This window comes from Marmota marmota, unplaced genomic scaffold (genome assembly GCF_001458135.2).
Source record: "Marmota marmota marmota unplaced genomic scaffold, marMar, whole genome shotgun sequence".
In the NCBI taxonomy this organism is placed as follows: Eukaryota; Metazoa; Chordata; class Mammalia; order Rodentia; family Sciuridae; genus Marmota; species Marmota marmota.
In genome coordinates, this window is record NW_026000077.1 from 2480235 (window position 1) to 2496314 (window position 16080).

General features: G+C 45.9%; 1 protein-coding gene across 4 annotated transcripts in view; it reads right to left on the reverse strand.

Moving 5' to 3' along the window:
* Positions 1-5664: 5664 nt before the first annotated feature.
* The window catches only part of Syt6 (synaptotagmin 6), a 60977-nt gene continuing 50561 nt past the window's right edge, over positions 5665-16080 (reverse strand). For 2 of the 4 annotated variants that reach the window (XR_007351768.1, XR_007351769.1), the window contains exons 5-8: positions 14840-15011; positions 13545-13695; positions 10035-10104; positions 5665-8423 (exon numbers count right to left, since the gene is read on the reverse strand). Coding sequence is in view for 2 of the 4 variants with exons in the window: in XM_015502159.2 (XP_015357645.1) it covers positions 8352-8423; positions 13545-13695; positions 14840-15011 (395 nt within the window). In the remaining 2 variants the exon portion in view is untranslated. The remainder of the gene's footprint in view (positions 8424-10034; positions 10105-13544; positions 13696-14839; positions 15012-16080) is intronic. The other 2 variants (XM_015502159.2, XM_048814543.1) reach the window with 1 other exon arrangement.

The window sequence follows — 16080 nt, forward strand, 5'->3', positions numbered from 1 at the left end:
ACTCTATCATGTTATCCCTGGTGTATATCAGGTGCTCAACATATTTCAATGAATAAATGAGCAAATACTTAGGTACATGCAGAAAAACTGGCCCCTTCCAATCTCAGTCCCACGCCCCGCTTCCTGGTTGCCATGAGGTGGACAGTTGTCCTCTGCCATACCCTTCTGCCATGATGAGAGTCACAGCTCTGGTACCATAGGGAAAGAGATGCCAGAAGACAGGGAGCTGGCTAGCCTGCAGGAACGCCAAGGTCTGAGGAAATTAAGTCCAGCTGCAGTTCTTGGATTCTGGGGCTGAGGTGGGGTGGGAGAGAGAAGTTGGGCTGCAGAGTTTTATTGGCAGATTGGGAACTGGGCCAGCACATTTGCAGTTGTGGGAGATGATTTCCACAGGATATTGGCAAGAGTTAAATGTTTGATGTTAAAGAAATGGTTAGTTAAGTTTGACATCCATAACCATGCTTGGTCCTACAGTAAGGATGACAACATGTGGAATCCTCACTAGGGTCAAATTTGTAGACAGAATGTAAGCCCATGATACCATGTGGGGTGATTGACAATACTACCCAAAGTGATCCAGATTCATTGCAATCTCCATTAAAAACCCAATGATGTTTTTTAAAGAAATAGAAAAATTTATCCTAAAATTCACATGTAATTCCAAGGTAACCTAAAGAGCCAAAACAACTGTTTTTTTTTTTTGGCTAATGTCGGGGATTGAACCCAGGGCCTCGTCTGTGCTATGCAAACATTGTACCATTTACCTATACCCCAGCCCTCAAAATTATTTTGGAAAAGAATAAAGATGGAGACTCACACTTCCTGATTTCAAAGCTTAATACAAAGCTTTGATAATAAAAATAGATGTTGGCTGCATAAAGACAGACATATGGACTAATGAAATAGAATTGACAGTTCTGAAATACACCATTGTATAAATAGTTAAATGATTTCCAAGAATACCAAGACCATTAAATGGGAAAAGGACAGTCTTTTCAACAAAAGATGCGGGGAAAACTGGATATTCAAATGAAGGGAATGAAGTTGAACGTTTACCTTGTAGCATATTAAAAAATAACTCAAAATGGATCAAACAGCTATCCATAAAGAACTAGAACTATAAAACTTGTTGAAGAAAACACTGGGGAAAAGCTTCATGACACTGGATTTGGCAATGATTTCTTGGATATGAAATTGAAGGCACAAGCAATAAAAGAAAAAAAAAACAGACAAACTGGATTTCATCAAAATAAAAACCTTGCCAGGTACGGTTGCACCTGCATGTAATCCCAATTATTTGAGAGGCTGAAGCAGGAGGATCACAAATTTGAGGCCAATCTCTGCAACTTCGTGAGACCCTGTCTCAAAATAAAAAATTAAAAAGGGTTGGGTATGTAGTTCAGTGGTAGATCTGGGTTCAATCCTCAATATTGCAAAATAAATAAATAGATAAATAAATGAAAGAACAGAATAAATAATAGAAAGATTTGTAATCCAAGGGGCATGACTGACAGGATTAAAAAACAACTCCAGAACAGGAAGCAATTTTGCAAATCATGTAACTGATGAGATGTTAATATCCAAATTATATAGAGAACCCCTACAACTCAACAACACAATAGATAACCCAATTCAAAATGGGCCAAGGGTTTGGACAGATATTTCTCCAAAGAAGAAGAACAAATGGCCGATTAGCACAGGAAAAGATGCTCAACATCACTAATTATTAGGAAAATGCAAACCAAACCACAATGAGACCCCACTTCATACCTATCAGGATGGCTACTATCAAAAAAACCAAATGTGGGGGAAGATGTGGAAAAATCCAAACTCTGCACTGCTGATGGGAATGTAAAATGGTGCATCTGCTATGGAAAACAGGATGGTGGTTCCTCAAAAGGGTAAGCATAGAATTTTATGACCCAGCGTTTCCACTTCTGGATTTATACCTCAAAGAATTGAAAGCAAGAACTCAAACAGATATCTGTACACTAATGTTCATAGCAGCATTATTCACAAGACCCAAATGTGGAAGTAACATGAGTGTTCACTGGCAGGCAAGTGAATAAACCAAATGTAATGTATACATACAATGAAACTTTTTGTTATTGTTGGTAGTGGTGGGGTTTTTTTTTTGTTTGTTTTTGTTTTTTGGTACTGGGGATTGAACCCAGGGGCACTTAACCACTGAGACACCTCCTCAGTCCTTTTTATTATTTTTAAAAATTGGAGGGAGAGTCTTGCTAAGTTGCTTAGGGCCTTGCTAAGTTGCTGAGGTTGGCTTTGAGCTTGCCATCCTCCTACCTCGGCCTCCTGAGTCACTGGGATCACAGGCATGCGCCACTGCACCCAGCATACAATGGAATATTACTCAGCCTTAAAAATGAGGGGAATTCTAACACATGCTACAAGATGAATACATCTTAAAGGCATTTAAAGTGAAAGAAGCCAGCTGCAAAACAATATCCAATGATTCCACTCAGTGAAGTGTAACTCATATTGTCAAATTCATAGAGACAGGGAGTAGAATGGTGGCTACCGGGGGCTGGGGAAGGGAGGAAGAGAGAGGTCTTGTTGAAGATGAAAAAAAGTTCTTTATGAATGGATGGTGACAGTCGCACAACCATGTAAATATACTGAGTGCGGCTGAACGCTATACTTAAAACTGATTAAAATGGCAAATCTTGTTATGATTATTTGAAAAGGCAAAGGCTGAGCTGAGAGGACGGGGTGGGGGAAGTGTTAATAAACGTGAGTGAAAATGGACTTTTGTGAATAGGATTATATTTAAGCCACTTGGATGAGTTTATTATGAAGAATCATTTTATAACACCCTCGATTGATCTGTTTTTGTTCATCCGAGTTTTCATTGATCAACTTGGCTTGGGTACCTCTGCATTGTTATTCACGTCACTTTCTTCTTCCTTTTTTTTTTTTTTTTTTTTTTTTTACTTTCTTCTTCCTTGACCTCTAAATGTTGATGGCTCCTGAAGAGCCTCTTTTTTGAGGCTTCCCTTGCGTGCAGGTACTCACGGAGCAGCATCCGCCTTCTGTCTTCACGTCTCATTTTGGTGTGTAAGCATTCTGCAAATTACCCTCTGACCTCTCTGCCAAGCCGCATCATGTACTGCAGCTGTCTGGCTAGACATCCCTCCAGCATCTCAAACTCAGTTTGGACCAAACTGGACTCATCGATTTTCCTTGTTCTGCTATTGCTGGTTTCTCGGGAAGACACAGCGCACTTGGCTTCCAAGTGTAAAAACAACACTTAGGAATCCTCTTTCCCTGTCTCTGTCTCCCAGCTCAGCTCAACTGTGGCCGATTGCATTTCCCCTTGGCGACCCCTACATTTTGTTACCTAGTGTAGTGCCTGCCCTGGCTCAGGCTTCCACCCCTCCTGAGTGGGCTTCTGTAGCCGCCCACTGCTCTCTGAGCCCCCTCTGCCCTTGTGGGCTTGCTGCTGTGAACTAGCCAGAGGGAAGCCAGGGAGAGGCTCATCCTTTTCCCTTGCTTGGGGACTCTGACTCTACACAGGTCTCAGCCTGGAGGGGAGAAGGGCAAAGCATAAATCAGAAGGTACTCAGTGGCTTCTGGTTGAGCAGTAGCCCAGGGAGGGGAGGGGGTTAAGCAGGAAGTGGCTTATTCTCAAGATGGGGCAAGTCTGGTGTTTCCAGGGGATGGGCCCTTTGGGGAGCAGGCACCAAGTCAGCAAAGGGAAGGGGGAAATGGGGCAAGTTCCCAGGAGAGGTGGTTAGGGTACTAGGCTGGGGCCAGGGCTAGAATGGTGGTGTGGAGCTCAGGACAGGGGACAGGAGAACCTCAGGTGCAAGTCCTGCTTTCTGCCTGGCTGGCCAGGGCAAGTAAGGTGTTACTTCAGCTGGAGAATGGGATTCACGGTCTCCCCTGGATCCAGGGTGCTTGGCAGCCCTAGGAACTCCTCTGTTCTGGGTCTTCACTTGTTTGGACCCCCAGCCTGGACTATGCCTCTCCCCTCCCCAAGTTCCATATCTCCAAATCCCACTCATTCTTTTCTTTCTCTCCTCCTCCTCCTCCTCTTCTTCTTCTTCTTCTTTTTGGTACCCAGGGGCACTTAACCACTGAGCCACATCCCCAGCCCTTTTTATATTTTGTTTAGAGACAGGGTCTTGCTAAGTTGCTTAGGCCCTCGCTAAGTTGCTGATATTGGCTTTGAACCTCTGATCCTCCTGCCTTGGCCTCCCAAGCCACTGGTATTCCAGGTGTGCACCACCATGCCTGGCCCTACTCATTCTTAGAGACTTAGATCAGATGCCACTTCTTTCTGGAAGCCTTTGCTCATTCTGCAAGCTGTGATAGGCTTTCTTGGTATCTTTAACTTTCTTTTTCCCCCCTCCCCTATTGTACTTCTACTTTCTACCTTGAACTATTGTCACTTATGGCGATTTTACTAGACTGAAAGCTTTTTGTAGGCAAGTTTCCTGCAACAATGAATAGAGTTTCCTTTTCTTGGTTTTATGGAATCAGCTGTTAGTAGCTGTCATCCTCCACAGGTCTGTTAAGTTCACTGTAGTCTTCCCGAGGGTTGCTCACTAAGTATTTCCAGTCTTCTTCCCCTGGGCACTCCAACCCCTTATGTTCTGGGAGGTCGGAGGTGAAGGGAGGTCAGTGGGTTGTGAAGAAAAGCAACACATGTTATTATTATTTTTTTTTTAACCAGAGCACTTAGGCCATATGAGATCTTTACTGTTCTTTTCCCTCCAGCATGGCAACTGAAGCATGAATGAGACCATAGCAATGTTTGAGATGTTGGCTCCTTGGTCATCCTGAGTCCCCTGAATAAATACCACAAGCAGGGTTCCCCTTACTGACCTATGGTGGGCACATAGCAAGAGAAATAAGCCTTTTTCTGTTTTCTGTCACTGAGATCTGAAGGTTGTTATTGTAGCACAACCCAGCCCATACTGACAGACACTTTTACCCTGCTGGGTATTAGCTGTAGATATGAAGAGCTCATCACTGAATCCTGCTGGCTGACCTGATGGAAGGCACTAGCATGGAGGGAGTGGCCTCCTTAGGCAGCAGAGTGCTTCTCTCAGCAGTTCAGCTCCCTGTAGAGCACCAGTAATTTAGATGCAGATGTGCAGAAATGGATGTACCTTCCACTCTCCTCTCTACAGGCCGCCTTCTAAATTAATTAAAAGCTGGGGGGTGGGGGGAGCAGAGAGGCTATTCTATTAAGTTGGGATGTTCTTTTTAAATTTTCGAGTCTGGAATAGTATTTTCCCATGGCTTTGCCAAGTTGTGTTTTACAAGAGTTAGCAGGATTCTTCTCCTGGTGGGGGAAAGCATTGTACTTTCCAGATACCAATGTGACCCACTTCCCTGGAGAGGATTCGGCATCTGGAGGGGCTGCTTGTATTGCTGAACAGCTGAAGGAACAGCAGAGCCTGTGTCCCAAATGCTCTTTGAGCCGCAAGCCTGACAAAGCACAGGTGGGTTCCAGTCTGGTGGGGTGCACAGCTACTCCTGGGGCAGAGTAAGAAACCAACAAGCCCTTCTGTGTCCCCCTAATTGAAGGGAAGTGGTTATCTATGTGAAATGAACATTAAAACTAAAAGCTTGTCAGTATCCTGTGCGTGGGCTGCCTGCCCAACCTCAGGAACACAAAATGACAAGAGAAATGGGCAAGAGACAGAGATTTAATTGAATAAAAACTCCAGGCTGTGACAGGGGTGGGAAGACACAAAGCAGTAATTAACAACATAATTTTTTAAATGATGATACAATTAATTAACATCTTGGGTTAGGGGGAGGGGACAGCCCAGAAACACTGCTAAATAAAGGAGAAGGGAACTTTGTGTTTTTTAAATCAACATCTGTGTGCAAATGGCCCTGGTTATCACAACTTCAGCAAAGCCCACAACTACCACCCAGGAGGATTCTCATGCCAGAGGAAGCAGAGGACAAATGAATCACTTTGAATTTCAGCGTATTCTGAAACTTGTATTTCAATTTACTCTCATCTGCAAGGGAAGAGATACTGGGCTAGATGATGAAGCTGGCAGCTCTTTAGGTCTCATTCATGCATCAGGTCGAGGACTGGCCTCTCCTGATGGCGCTGGGGTGTGTGTGTGTGTGTGTGTGGTGGTGGGGTCCAGGAGCCTTCCTGGGTGGGTTCCCATGCCTGTAGGAATTTACCTAGCCTGCTGGAGCCATAGTAGTAGTTGTTGGTTGGGGAGCTGTGGGATTGGCCATAATCTTTTCAGGAAATGATCTGAAACTGTTGGAATGTTTCCTTGCGGGAGAAAGCTACTTGGATATAAATCTCTCAGATGAAAAATGCAATCCCACAATTCACACTGATCACACTCCCTCCTCCAGAAGGTTAGAATGGGCCATCCTCTCCTGCCTAAGGGTTTATAGATGGCAGCTGGACATGCATTTTGAGCTCAATTCTGGGAGGAGCCTCTCACACTATTTCTGGGCTCCTTGTTAACCCAGGGAACTCAACTGTCCCCTTCATAGTTGCAAGACCTGCTGCATCTGCTCAATGATTAAGGTGGCCATCTTGATGGGGGTCAGTCTAGAGTCAAGAAACACAATGAAGTTTGTCACCTGCTAGGAGTCTGGTCATGATTTTTTTTTTTTCTCACTTCAAATGCAGGACTACCTGACTAGGAAGACCTTGCACATTAGTCCTTGGCCTAAAGCTCGACACAGAGTAGAGTTTAGATTCATCTGCATTTACTTTTCTAGGTTGGAAATTTCTTTTGCCATGATATCCTGTTAGCCCATCTGGTCACTTTTAGGGCTAGCAGACATTAGCTAAAGTTATATTGGCAGAGAAACCTGGTAACTTGGCTTAAAATGAGGGTTACTTTCTTAAGTTGCTCCTCTTGTGGCATGTGACATATATAAGAATAAGACACAAAGTGTGTGAATAGTTTTGACGTTCTTAACCTTCCATGGTTGGAAGATGGGGGTTGTTTCCTGACTTGCTTCTTGAATGTGTGGGACATTCTCGCAGCTCTGGAAGTTGGAACTGTGTAGTCACAACGTGAAGTGGAAACCCTCCTCCATGTGCTTCCCAGGATCATACAGACAGAGATTGAGCAAATCAGCCTAGTTATAGGGGTTGGTGTAAAGGCCACTACTAACATAACAGGAATGTGTTGTTACAATACAGATTAGTTCAAACATTTTTTTTTTCTCTAAACTGAATTTGGCCTAAGGTAGAGATCTAAAGGAAAAAACAAAAACAGACCCCTCACTATCACAAAAACAAACACAGAATTCTTAGTGATTTATAGAACTAAATTTAAGATGAGTACTGTCCCAGAGTCCATGGGGGTTGAAATAGGCTCAGGCTGACTGGATTTCAATCAAGAAGCTCCTCTTCCCAGAAAGAGGGACTCGAGCTGTGACTTGGACTTTGAAACTTCCCATCCAGAAAAGAATATTCTATCTAGGTTTTCTTTTGATCTCTTGAGGCATTGAAAAACAGCTGCTTGACACTTCATAAAACTACAAAGCTATGTATAATGCAGAAATCATTCTGGAACATATGCGCCTGTCTTTCTTTACAACCAAGGTTATTTTCGAGAACAAAGATCCTGTTTTCAAACAAATGTGATCATTAACTGTGATGCATCAGAAGACATATGGCATGGTTAGTTTTTAGCAGAATCATTCCTAAAGAAAGTGAGGAATCAAGATGGTTTCAGTTCAGGAGGAAAGCCAATAAGAAAGGCAAGCGAGAAGCCCCTGCACATCAGCAGAAGTTCACAAACACTGCAGAGGTCCTGTAATTTCAACATGGGATCAGGAGTCCGCAACTTGGTTTAAGTCACACCAGCGAAGAACTTCAAAGAGTAACACTTACTCTTGAATTGATTGGCACCGTCCCTGCAGGGCACTGAAAAGGTAGCCATAGCTCCACACCACTGCCTCCTTCTCCAAGGTGGCAGAGGTTGGGGGAGACACAAAAATCTTAAAAAACTCAATCTACCTCTCCTGCAAAGACCACTACTATTTTACATTTCATTTTACAGAACTAACTTCTGGGCTCTCCAACCTTTTTTTTCCCTCCCCTTATTGATTTTTGTTTTGTTTTGTTTTTTGTTTTCTTCTTTTCTTGACAGCAGACCCATACAAAGTGAAAACCACAAAAACATCACCTGGGAGACAGAAAAGACTAAGACAGATCTGACCACATGACAAGTGTCTCGGCCTTGACCTACACAGGAGCAGTTAAGACTCTGGAGCGGCAGACGGCCACTGCGCACCGCGGTTGCACAACACTGCATTTGGACGGCTGAACAAGTGCGAAAAGAACGTTGCTGAGTCCCATTGGTGTGGCTCGGCCTCGTGGCTCATGGCGTCGGAGGTGGTTTTGGAGACGGGCATGAGCTCTCGCTGTCGAAGCTGGCAGCTCTGCCCTGCCACTGTGGGGAGGAGAAAAAGCGCCAGTTACTGATCGCCAAGGGAATTAACGTTGTAACTTCCAAAACTTAACTGGCCCATGCACTGAATTCACCTTCCCCAGCTTTTCAGTAAGCTTTCTTGAATTTTGCTGTCAGCCATGCAAAAACATAAGGAAAACAGCTTACAGCTTCTAGTTTGGAATACTTGATTTTAAAAAAAAAGAAAAGAAAAGAAAAGAAAAAAAAGACTACTGCATAAGTAACTTCGGCTCTCTTCACAATGTAGAGTGTGTGTGTGTGTGTGTGTGTGTGTGTTAATAAGGTGCTACCACTGGACCATTTCTGAGTGCTTCAGTCATTTTTCACACTGAAAATCAGATTATGTTAGCAGCGAAAGAGGCAGTCTGCAGAGTGTGGCATTACTGCCAAGAACCCATGATCATGAATTATTAGCAATTTGTCTGGGAGCTGTTAGTACAGCAAAAGGAAAAAAGAAAAAAGCCTGATATTGCTTTGGTCTTGGGCTCTCTTCTTTGGCCTTCATGTATCCTACGAGCATTCATACCGGGCTTGTGAAGCGGTAGGAGGTATGAGGACAGGGGACCCTTTCCCCTTTGGGCCCCTCCAAACCCTTTCTCCTCCCCAGCTCCCTGACTCCCAGATGGCCTCCTCTCAGCCTGGCTCTACCCCTCTGTGGAAGTGGGTGATGCAATGAGGTGTAATGGAGTGAAGGAGGGCTGAGGGCTTCAGATGGAAAAGCCAGTCATAGCCGTAGCAGTGTTTCCCAGGCAAGGACCGGACCCCATGAATATTCTTGACCTGTCTGGGGGTGGCGGAACTTCAGAGTGAGTCAGTGTCCCCTGCTCACTCACCCTTTCGTGGGCTTAGGAGACGGAATACTCTCTTAATGCCTGTGAGACCCGGCTCGAGTGAGGGATTTTAGTAAGGGGTCAAGATGGTCTTCTGAACCCCAAGGGCAGCCTTGAACCTCCTTCTTCTCATGAGCTTAGGGGGTCTCCATGGTGGAGTGACAGGGCTGAGTAGAGGTTATAACCGTGCATTTGGGGACCTCTGGAGGTGACTGGAGGAGGATATAGTTCCCTACTCAACATGGCTGTTTCTAGGCAGAGCTGAGCCACGCCAGGAAGACTAAGTGGGAAAGTCACAAAGCTGAGGGGAGACCAGACCTAAGGCACTACCTCCACGACCCCAGACCTAGGGACAGTCTGCATTGTTCTTCTTTGGGCCCAATTCTGCATGGGTTCCTTAGTGCTCCCTTTATAGGCCAACCTGAAGGTCTTTACAACTAACCAAGCACTGGGCAATCAGGTATCGACGGCCACCATTATATGACCTAGACCTGAGCAATCTCAGCACGTCAGAATGGACACAGGCTTAGGATCTTCCAGTCTAACCCTTTTGTTCTTGCAAATAAGAGAACAAAGACACAGGTGGTGTCAAGAGGTAGTCAGTTAGGGCAGAGCGAGGACCTGAAACCAGGTCTCCTCACTCCCAACTGGGTGCTCTTTCCCCTTCATCCTGCCTCTGTCTTAGCACGTGGCCATACTAGGGGAAGGAGACACAAAATGTAATAAGAAACCTAACCTCCTTGGGTCCACACCAGGTACTTACTCCTAACTCCAGGTGGTAGTCTCTCTGCTTTGCAGCATCCACGTGAATGAAATCACAACCGAGGGTTTCCCTGGTGAAATATTTTAGATAAATAAATGCCTGGTTGTTGAGCCCACTGTGACTTCTGACTCAAGTGTTTCTTAACCAGAAAGTGACAGAAGACGATCACTAATGCTTTCATTTAGCAGACCTTCATTTTAGGAGCTGGATTTTTTTTTTTCTTTTTTCCTGTTCCAACCTTTAATGTCAGTGAAAGGTACATTGTAATTACTGGCTTCTCCCCTGGGTGAGCCTGCTACTTAAACAATCTGATTGATAGGCCAGGTCAGAGGAGAAAACACGAAATGGCTACACAGAATACCTTTTTACCCTTATGTAACAGCCCAAAGAATAGTCACACAGAGCATAATTGTTTATCCAGAACAAATGAAGAAGGAACACTGGCTCTCCTGCTAGTCCCTGATTTTGCCCATGAAGATAAACAAAGGGAGGAGATGAGGTTCATGGACAATGGAAAGGTGAATGATTCCCAGGCTTATGGAGATGGCTCTGAAATAGCACAGAACCTGTCCCCTCCAGGCAGGAACTTATTGTTCCAGGGGGAGGGTCTTTTGTTCTGAAAAGGATCACATTCCAGCAGAGATCTAAAATCTCTGGCAGATGATCTGAAGTTGGCCTTCCTGATAAAGCACCTTGGAGAAAGTCACTGGTCAACCAGGCCCTGTGTGTGGTGGGAGGGAAGGGGCTGGCGCTGCAGCTGGGGAAGGGCGCTCATTGTAGCTTAATGAATTTTTATTCATGAGAGATCCCAGCAGGGAAAAATACCTTTTCAGTTAATTTGTTTCCCCTCAACATTATTTTAAGCACCAAACCAGCACGTAAGTATGGTGTCCTCTGTTCTCATTAATAAAAAAAAGAAATGATCACAACACTTGAGGCTCTGCTGAGAAAGGTGCAAGATAAATATGGAGTGCTTACCGATACGATGCCATTTATCTTCCCGGGAGCTGGAGAAGATTTCTTTATGGATTATACAAATAGGAGATCTAAGTTTCAGGAACAAGGCTCTTGCTCAATGGCCAGAACAGAACCAAAAAGAAGGCAGAGTGGGAGCTCTCAAGGTGACTGAGAAGATGTGTGTTCAAGCTCAAAGCTTCACGTGAACCCCAGAGGTTCACTTAATACCAGCCTGGTGGGGTTTAGATGCATTTTTACAAAGATACTTAAAACCGTGGGTGCTAAAAGTGTCAGTGAAAATTCTATACAAATACATACTATTGCTATCCTAAGTTGCCGAGATGAATGTCATTTTTTGCTTCTTTATACAGAGAAATGATCAGCTGAGCAGAAAATGGTAGGATAGCAGGGGTGGGAGGGGCAGTCTCGGGCACACAGTGTGTGAGGTCAAGAAAAAAAAATAAACCCAAAGGATCTGAATCAATTTATTCTCTTTTCGTTTTCCATATACTGTTACTTGCCTCTTACTGTCTCATCAAATATTCATTTTCAAGGGCTTGATTCTACATTATCTTTCTTTCTTTTGTAGTCTGGACTAGTGAGTCAGAGTTCTCAAAGAAACAGAATTTGGATTCAATTATTTGATTTAATTAGGTTGTACTCATTGTCATTCGGGGGCCCAGTTCTGGCACCTTGGTGGTACCCTACACCCCTGCTCCAGCTGCTGCTCTGACCAGTTATTTCCTTTGCCAAGGGTAGACCCAGCCTGGTAAGCCTGATGGATTATGGTAAACACAGAGTGGAGGTGAGAAAGTCAGTCACAGTGCAACACGTGGGCTCCTGGGCCCAGTGGTCGCTTAGGGTCCACGTTTCCCTAAAAAGCAAAGATGGGGAAGGGGGTTAGCTGCAAGGGGTCTGCTCCAGAGGTATCTTGGCTGCATTCCATGCCCTGCCCCTAAGCCACTCTAAACAGTTTAGTACGCTTATTCTATTCCTAAATATTTCCACAAGATGTGGGGGCAGGTTATCATGGCCACTTCCTGGGTTGAATCCACACTGCCTTTAGTGAGGGCCTAGATTGTCATCAGGTTGCCTAGGGTTCTGCCCAATAGCGCCCCCTGTGGCTGGTGGTGGGTACCTTGCCCCCACTGCAGGGAGGCCCTCCTGGAAGAGAGGGGAGGGCTACCTTAGGGTAGCTGCAGACAGAGGGTCTGGCCGCATTAATGCTCCACAGCTGTGGGAAAATCAAGACAACCCTGAGACAGAAACCCAAGGCCTCAACTGACAGGAACTTGGATCTGTGCCTGAGTCCTTGATGCTGCCTTACAGGCCATAGGTCAGGAGCTTCACAAAGCACAGGCTCCCTGGAGAGGTAAGTCAATGGGCCTGGCTCCTGGGAAGCCACCATCTCCCACGAGTTTCCTTGTGCCCAGTTCCCTCAGCTCCCAGTTTCTCCTGGCATACTTCCTACTGCTGTAAAGCAGGTGGAAATGATTTGCCCACCCTGAGAAGGAAAGGAAGCTGGCAGGTCCCCCCCCCCCCCGTTTTTTTCCACGCCTACCTTTTCTATATCAGAGTAGTGGGAGGGGGTAACTGTTTTTCAGGTGAGTTTGCTTTTAAATTGAGGGATCATAGGATGGAAGGGATAAAGCTTTAAAGTTTTCCAATTTTATCCAGCTCTCTGGACTTAGTAGGGTTGAAGCCTGTTAAGATGAGAGAATAAACGCCCAGCTTTCTTGGATATACTGGAGTATACGATATTAAAAAATGAGCTTCCAGATTTGCCTGGTCACCCCCATATCCCAAGCCAATTGGGAAAAAAGCAGGTCATCAGAGTGATAGATCAAAGGATCTTAAGTTGGTGGGGTCTGGTGGATAGAGATGGGGCATTACTCAAAGGGACATTTTCTTGGTAGCTGAGACAGAGTGGCAGGCTACAGATTGTACAGCAAGTCAGGAGGGGCCAAGATGGAAGCCCAAGTCTCAGGACGCCCAGTCCACGGCTTTGATGGAACCCAGCTTCAGCCAGAAAGTGTGACACCTCGAGGCCACACTCCTGCCCCCCACAATGGTGAGAACCAACCTTCACGAGAGGAGGAATCTGCTCTATGGCCACACCTCCAGCCAGTCTGTGAAAACTGCCAAGTGACTGCTGGGCTTGAGCCCCAGGGAACTCACTGTTCCCACAGAGGTAGAACTTCTTGCCAAGTTCTGATCTCACCCCCTCGGGGCTCTCTCCTAAAGGACTCACTTGGCCCACCAGCTTGGTGAAGGCTTTTTAGGCCTGGCACAGTGGCCTGCTGGGAAGTCTTCTTCAAAGTTTTTATTTTCCATTAAGAACTCACTGTTGCTTTCAAACGGCTGACATCAGGGCTGTTTGCCAGGCAGCCTCCGCATTCTTTCCCCGTCTATGTGTTATACACTGGGTGAGAAGCATGTGGCCCCCATGCCCCCTTCCCACCGAAGGCTGAGGGAGGCGCAGCAGCCAACTGCCATTCTCCAGCCCACACTGCCATGCAACAAACATGCCAGGGACCAGGTGACCTCACCCACCTCTTTGAAGGATTTCTTTACTTCCACCAAGGAGTGCCAGTGTGCGATGGGCTTCCGTGGGTATGCCAGCATCTCGTTCCAGTGGTCCCTGCCCAGACCTTCAGCATTGATCCCCACACGACAGACTCCTATGATCTCATTGTGACCCACTCTGAGGGAGAAGCATAGGTCCCAACATTGGCTATAAGACATGCTGTCAGAAAGGAAAGTCCCTCCAGGTGCGACTCTGCCCAGTGCATCAAATTCTGAAACGGATGCCTGGGGGGGCCTCGGGATGTCAGCGTCTGGGAGACTTTGCCTGGCCTCCTCAGGTGAGGGTTGGACATGGAGAGATGAACAAAAGGTTATAAACTCGTTTGGAATCTCAGGACACAGTTGCAGGTGGCCCGACTCTGGAAACTGGGAGAGTTTGTCTCTTCCTTTATTTGACTTAACCAGCATACTACAGCCTTTCTGGAGACATCTTGGAAATAAATCAACCTGCTCTGAGCATCGTTTCTCCATGTCCCCAGGGGTGGGGTGTGATTTATTCACTCAGGAAGAACGTGAATCATCACTTAAGTCTGTTCATGAAGCACCTAGTATGCCTGAGAACTTGAGCTAAAAACCCAGGATAGAGGGTTTATTGTATGGTTTCTGCCTCCAGCTAAAGTAACATTTGGACAGAAGGGGTTATGGGGGCTGGAGTAGTTGGAAAGTGTTTTTGAGCCAGTCTTGATGGGAAAGCAGGAGAAACAGTAGAGAAGAAATAAATTCAAGGAAGGGGAGGTCAGGTGGGATGGATCTGCTGGGTCAAGATTATGGACAACAGGAGCCATTGATGGATCTTGAAAAGGGCAGGACCAGGAAGAAAGTGTCCAGGAAGGTGTGTCCTTGGTCTGTTTGCTGGATCAGGGAAGGGAGGAATGGAGGTTCAATAGCTATCCTAGAGTGAGAGTGGTTGCAGTCACAGATGTGGAGAGGACAGAAAGGTATTCTAAAGGACACATGGTAGGTAGGACTTGGTGCCAGGTGGACCAATAAGAATGGTGAATTCAGGGGACGCTGACTGGTAAAGTTGCCTCATCAATGGAAACAGAGCAGCTGGGAGAGGAGGCTGGAGACTTTTGCTAAGGGGGAGTCTGCACTCTTTCTCAAACTCCTATGCCCTTCTTAGGTGGAGCCAGAGTTGAAGCCAATGCCAATGGGCGTCTGAGATCTGAACCACAGGTCAAGGTCAAGGAGCCCTATGCTGCATTGGAGTGGGGGGGGGGAAGAGGGGCAGGGGATTGTGTCCCTCTGGGACTGGAACCTACCGATCGTAATCCATCACTGAGATGAGCAGGCTGACTTGATCCATGTTTTCTGGGGGAATGTCAAAGATGATGGCCTCATTGTAGACAGGATTGAGAGTGTTCTTCTTTATGGTTGTTTTCTTCTTCTTCAGCCTCCGCCCATCACAAAGCAGGGACACTTTGACGTAGGGATCTGTGCCAATGGGGGCAGTGCAAAGGGAAGGGAATGTGTTCAACAGATGTCCTCAAACATCATTTGCAGCAGAGGCACTGAAGCCCTAGACCTGCTGCTGCTCCTCAGATGGTATCGGTAGGTTGTTGAAATAATTAAACCACCTTGTATTTATGTAGCACACCTGTCTCCGAGGAGGCTCTGTGCTTAATAAACAGAATCTTTAGCTACCTCGGTATTCGTGGGAGACTGCCTAATGGGCTTTCACTAATAGGGAAGCCAGCCCCAATTCAGACAGGACACTTGCCCAGGGGTGTGCAGTTCCTAGCCCTAAATCTCAGTCCCACAATGGCTGGCTGGCTCAAAAGGCTGTTGAAGCTGACAAAAGCACTGTTTCTTTCACCTATATGGAGTCTATGGAGTGGTGTGTGTGTGTGTGTGTGTCTCTCTCTCTCTCTTCTCTTTGCCAACATCATTAACCAAAGGATAAAGAGGGTAAAAATAGAACTCAAAGATGGCCAAGAAAGAGCCACATGTCAGAGTGCAATGAACAGCGACAATCGCAATGCCGTTCACGTCCTCCCCACCTGACAACTTGATTTTGGGTCCCAGTGTCCCAATAATCTCATTGCCATTTGGCATCAAGAAGGAGGAAGTGGCCCTGCTTTCTGCTTCCCTGGAAGCCATTTCCTGCCAACTTCTGAACAGTGGAGGAGGAGGGAGCTTTGGCCAGGGGAGGGAGTGAGGTGGTCTCCTGAGACTCAGGGCAGCTGGTTGACATTTCATTTCTCAGTGGGATCTTGGATGCTCTCCATCCTGCAAAGAGATGTCTTTTTTATTAAACTCCATGTGCCTCCTGATCCTGTCTCTTTGTTAGTTTTCTGAATAGGTATTTCATGGTCATCACTCTACCCTGAAATTTTCTTCTCATCCAAATGAAGTGACACCTATTGTATCTCATAGCACAGGTGTCTTGGTCACCGTCATAATTAGTATTTATGTTGGACGGCTCAAGAAACAAGAGGGTGACTCACAGGTAATAATAGCTGTTGAGATGCTGATGTGCCAAGACACCTTTATGCCCAGAAGC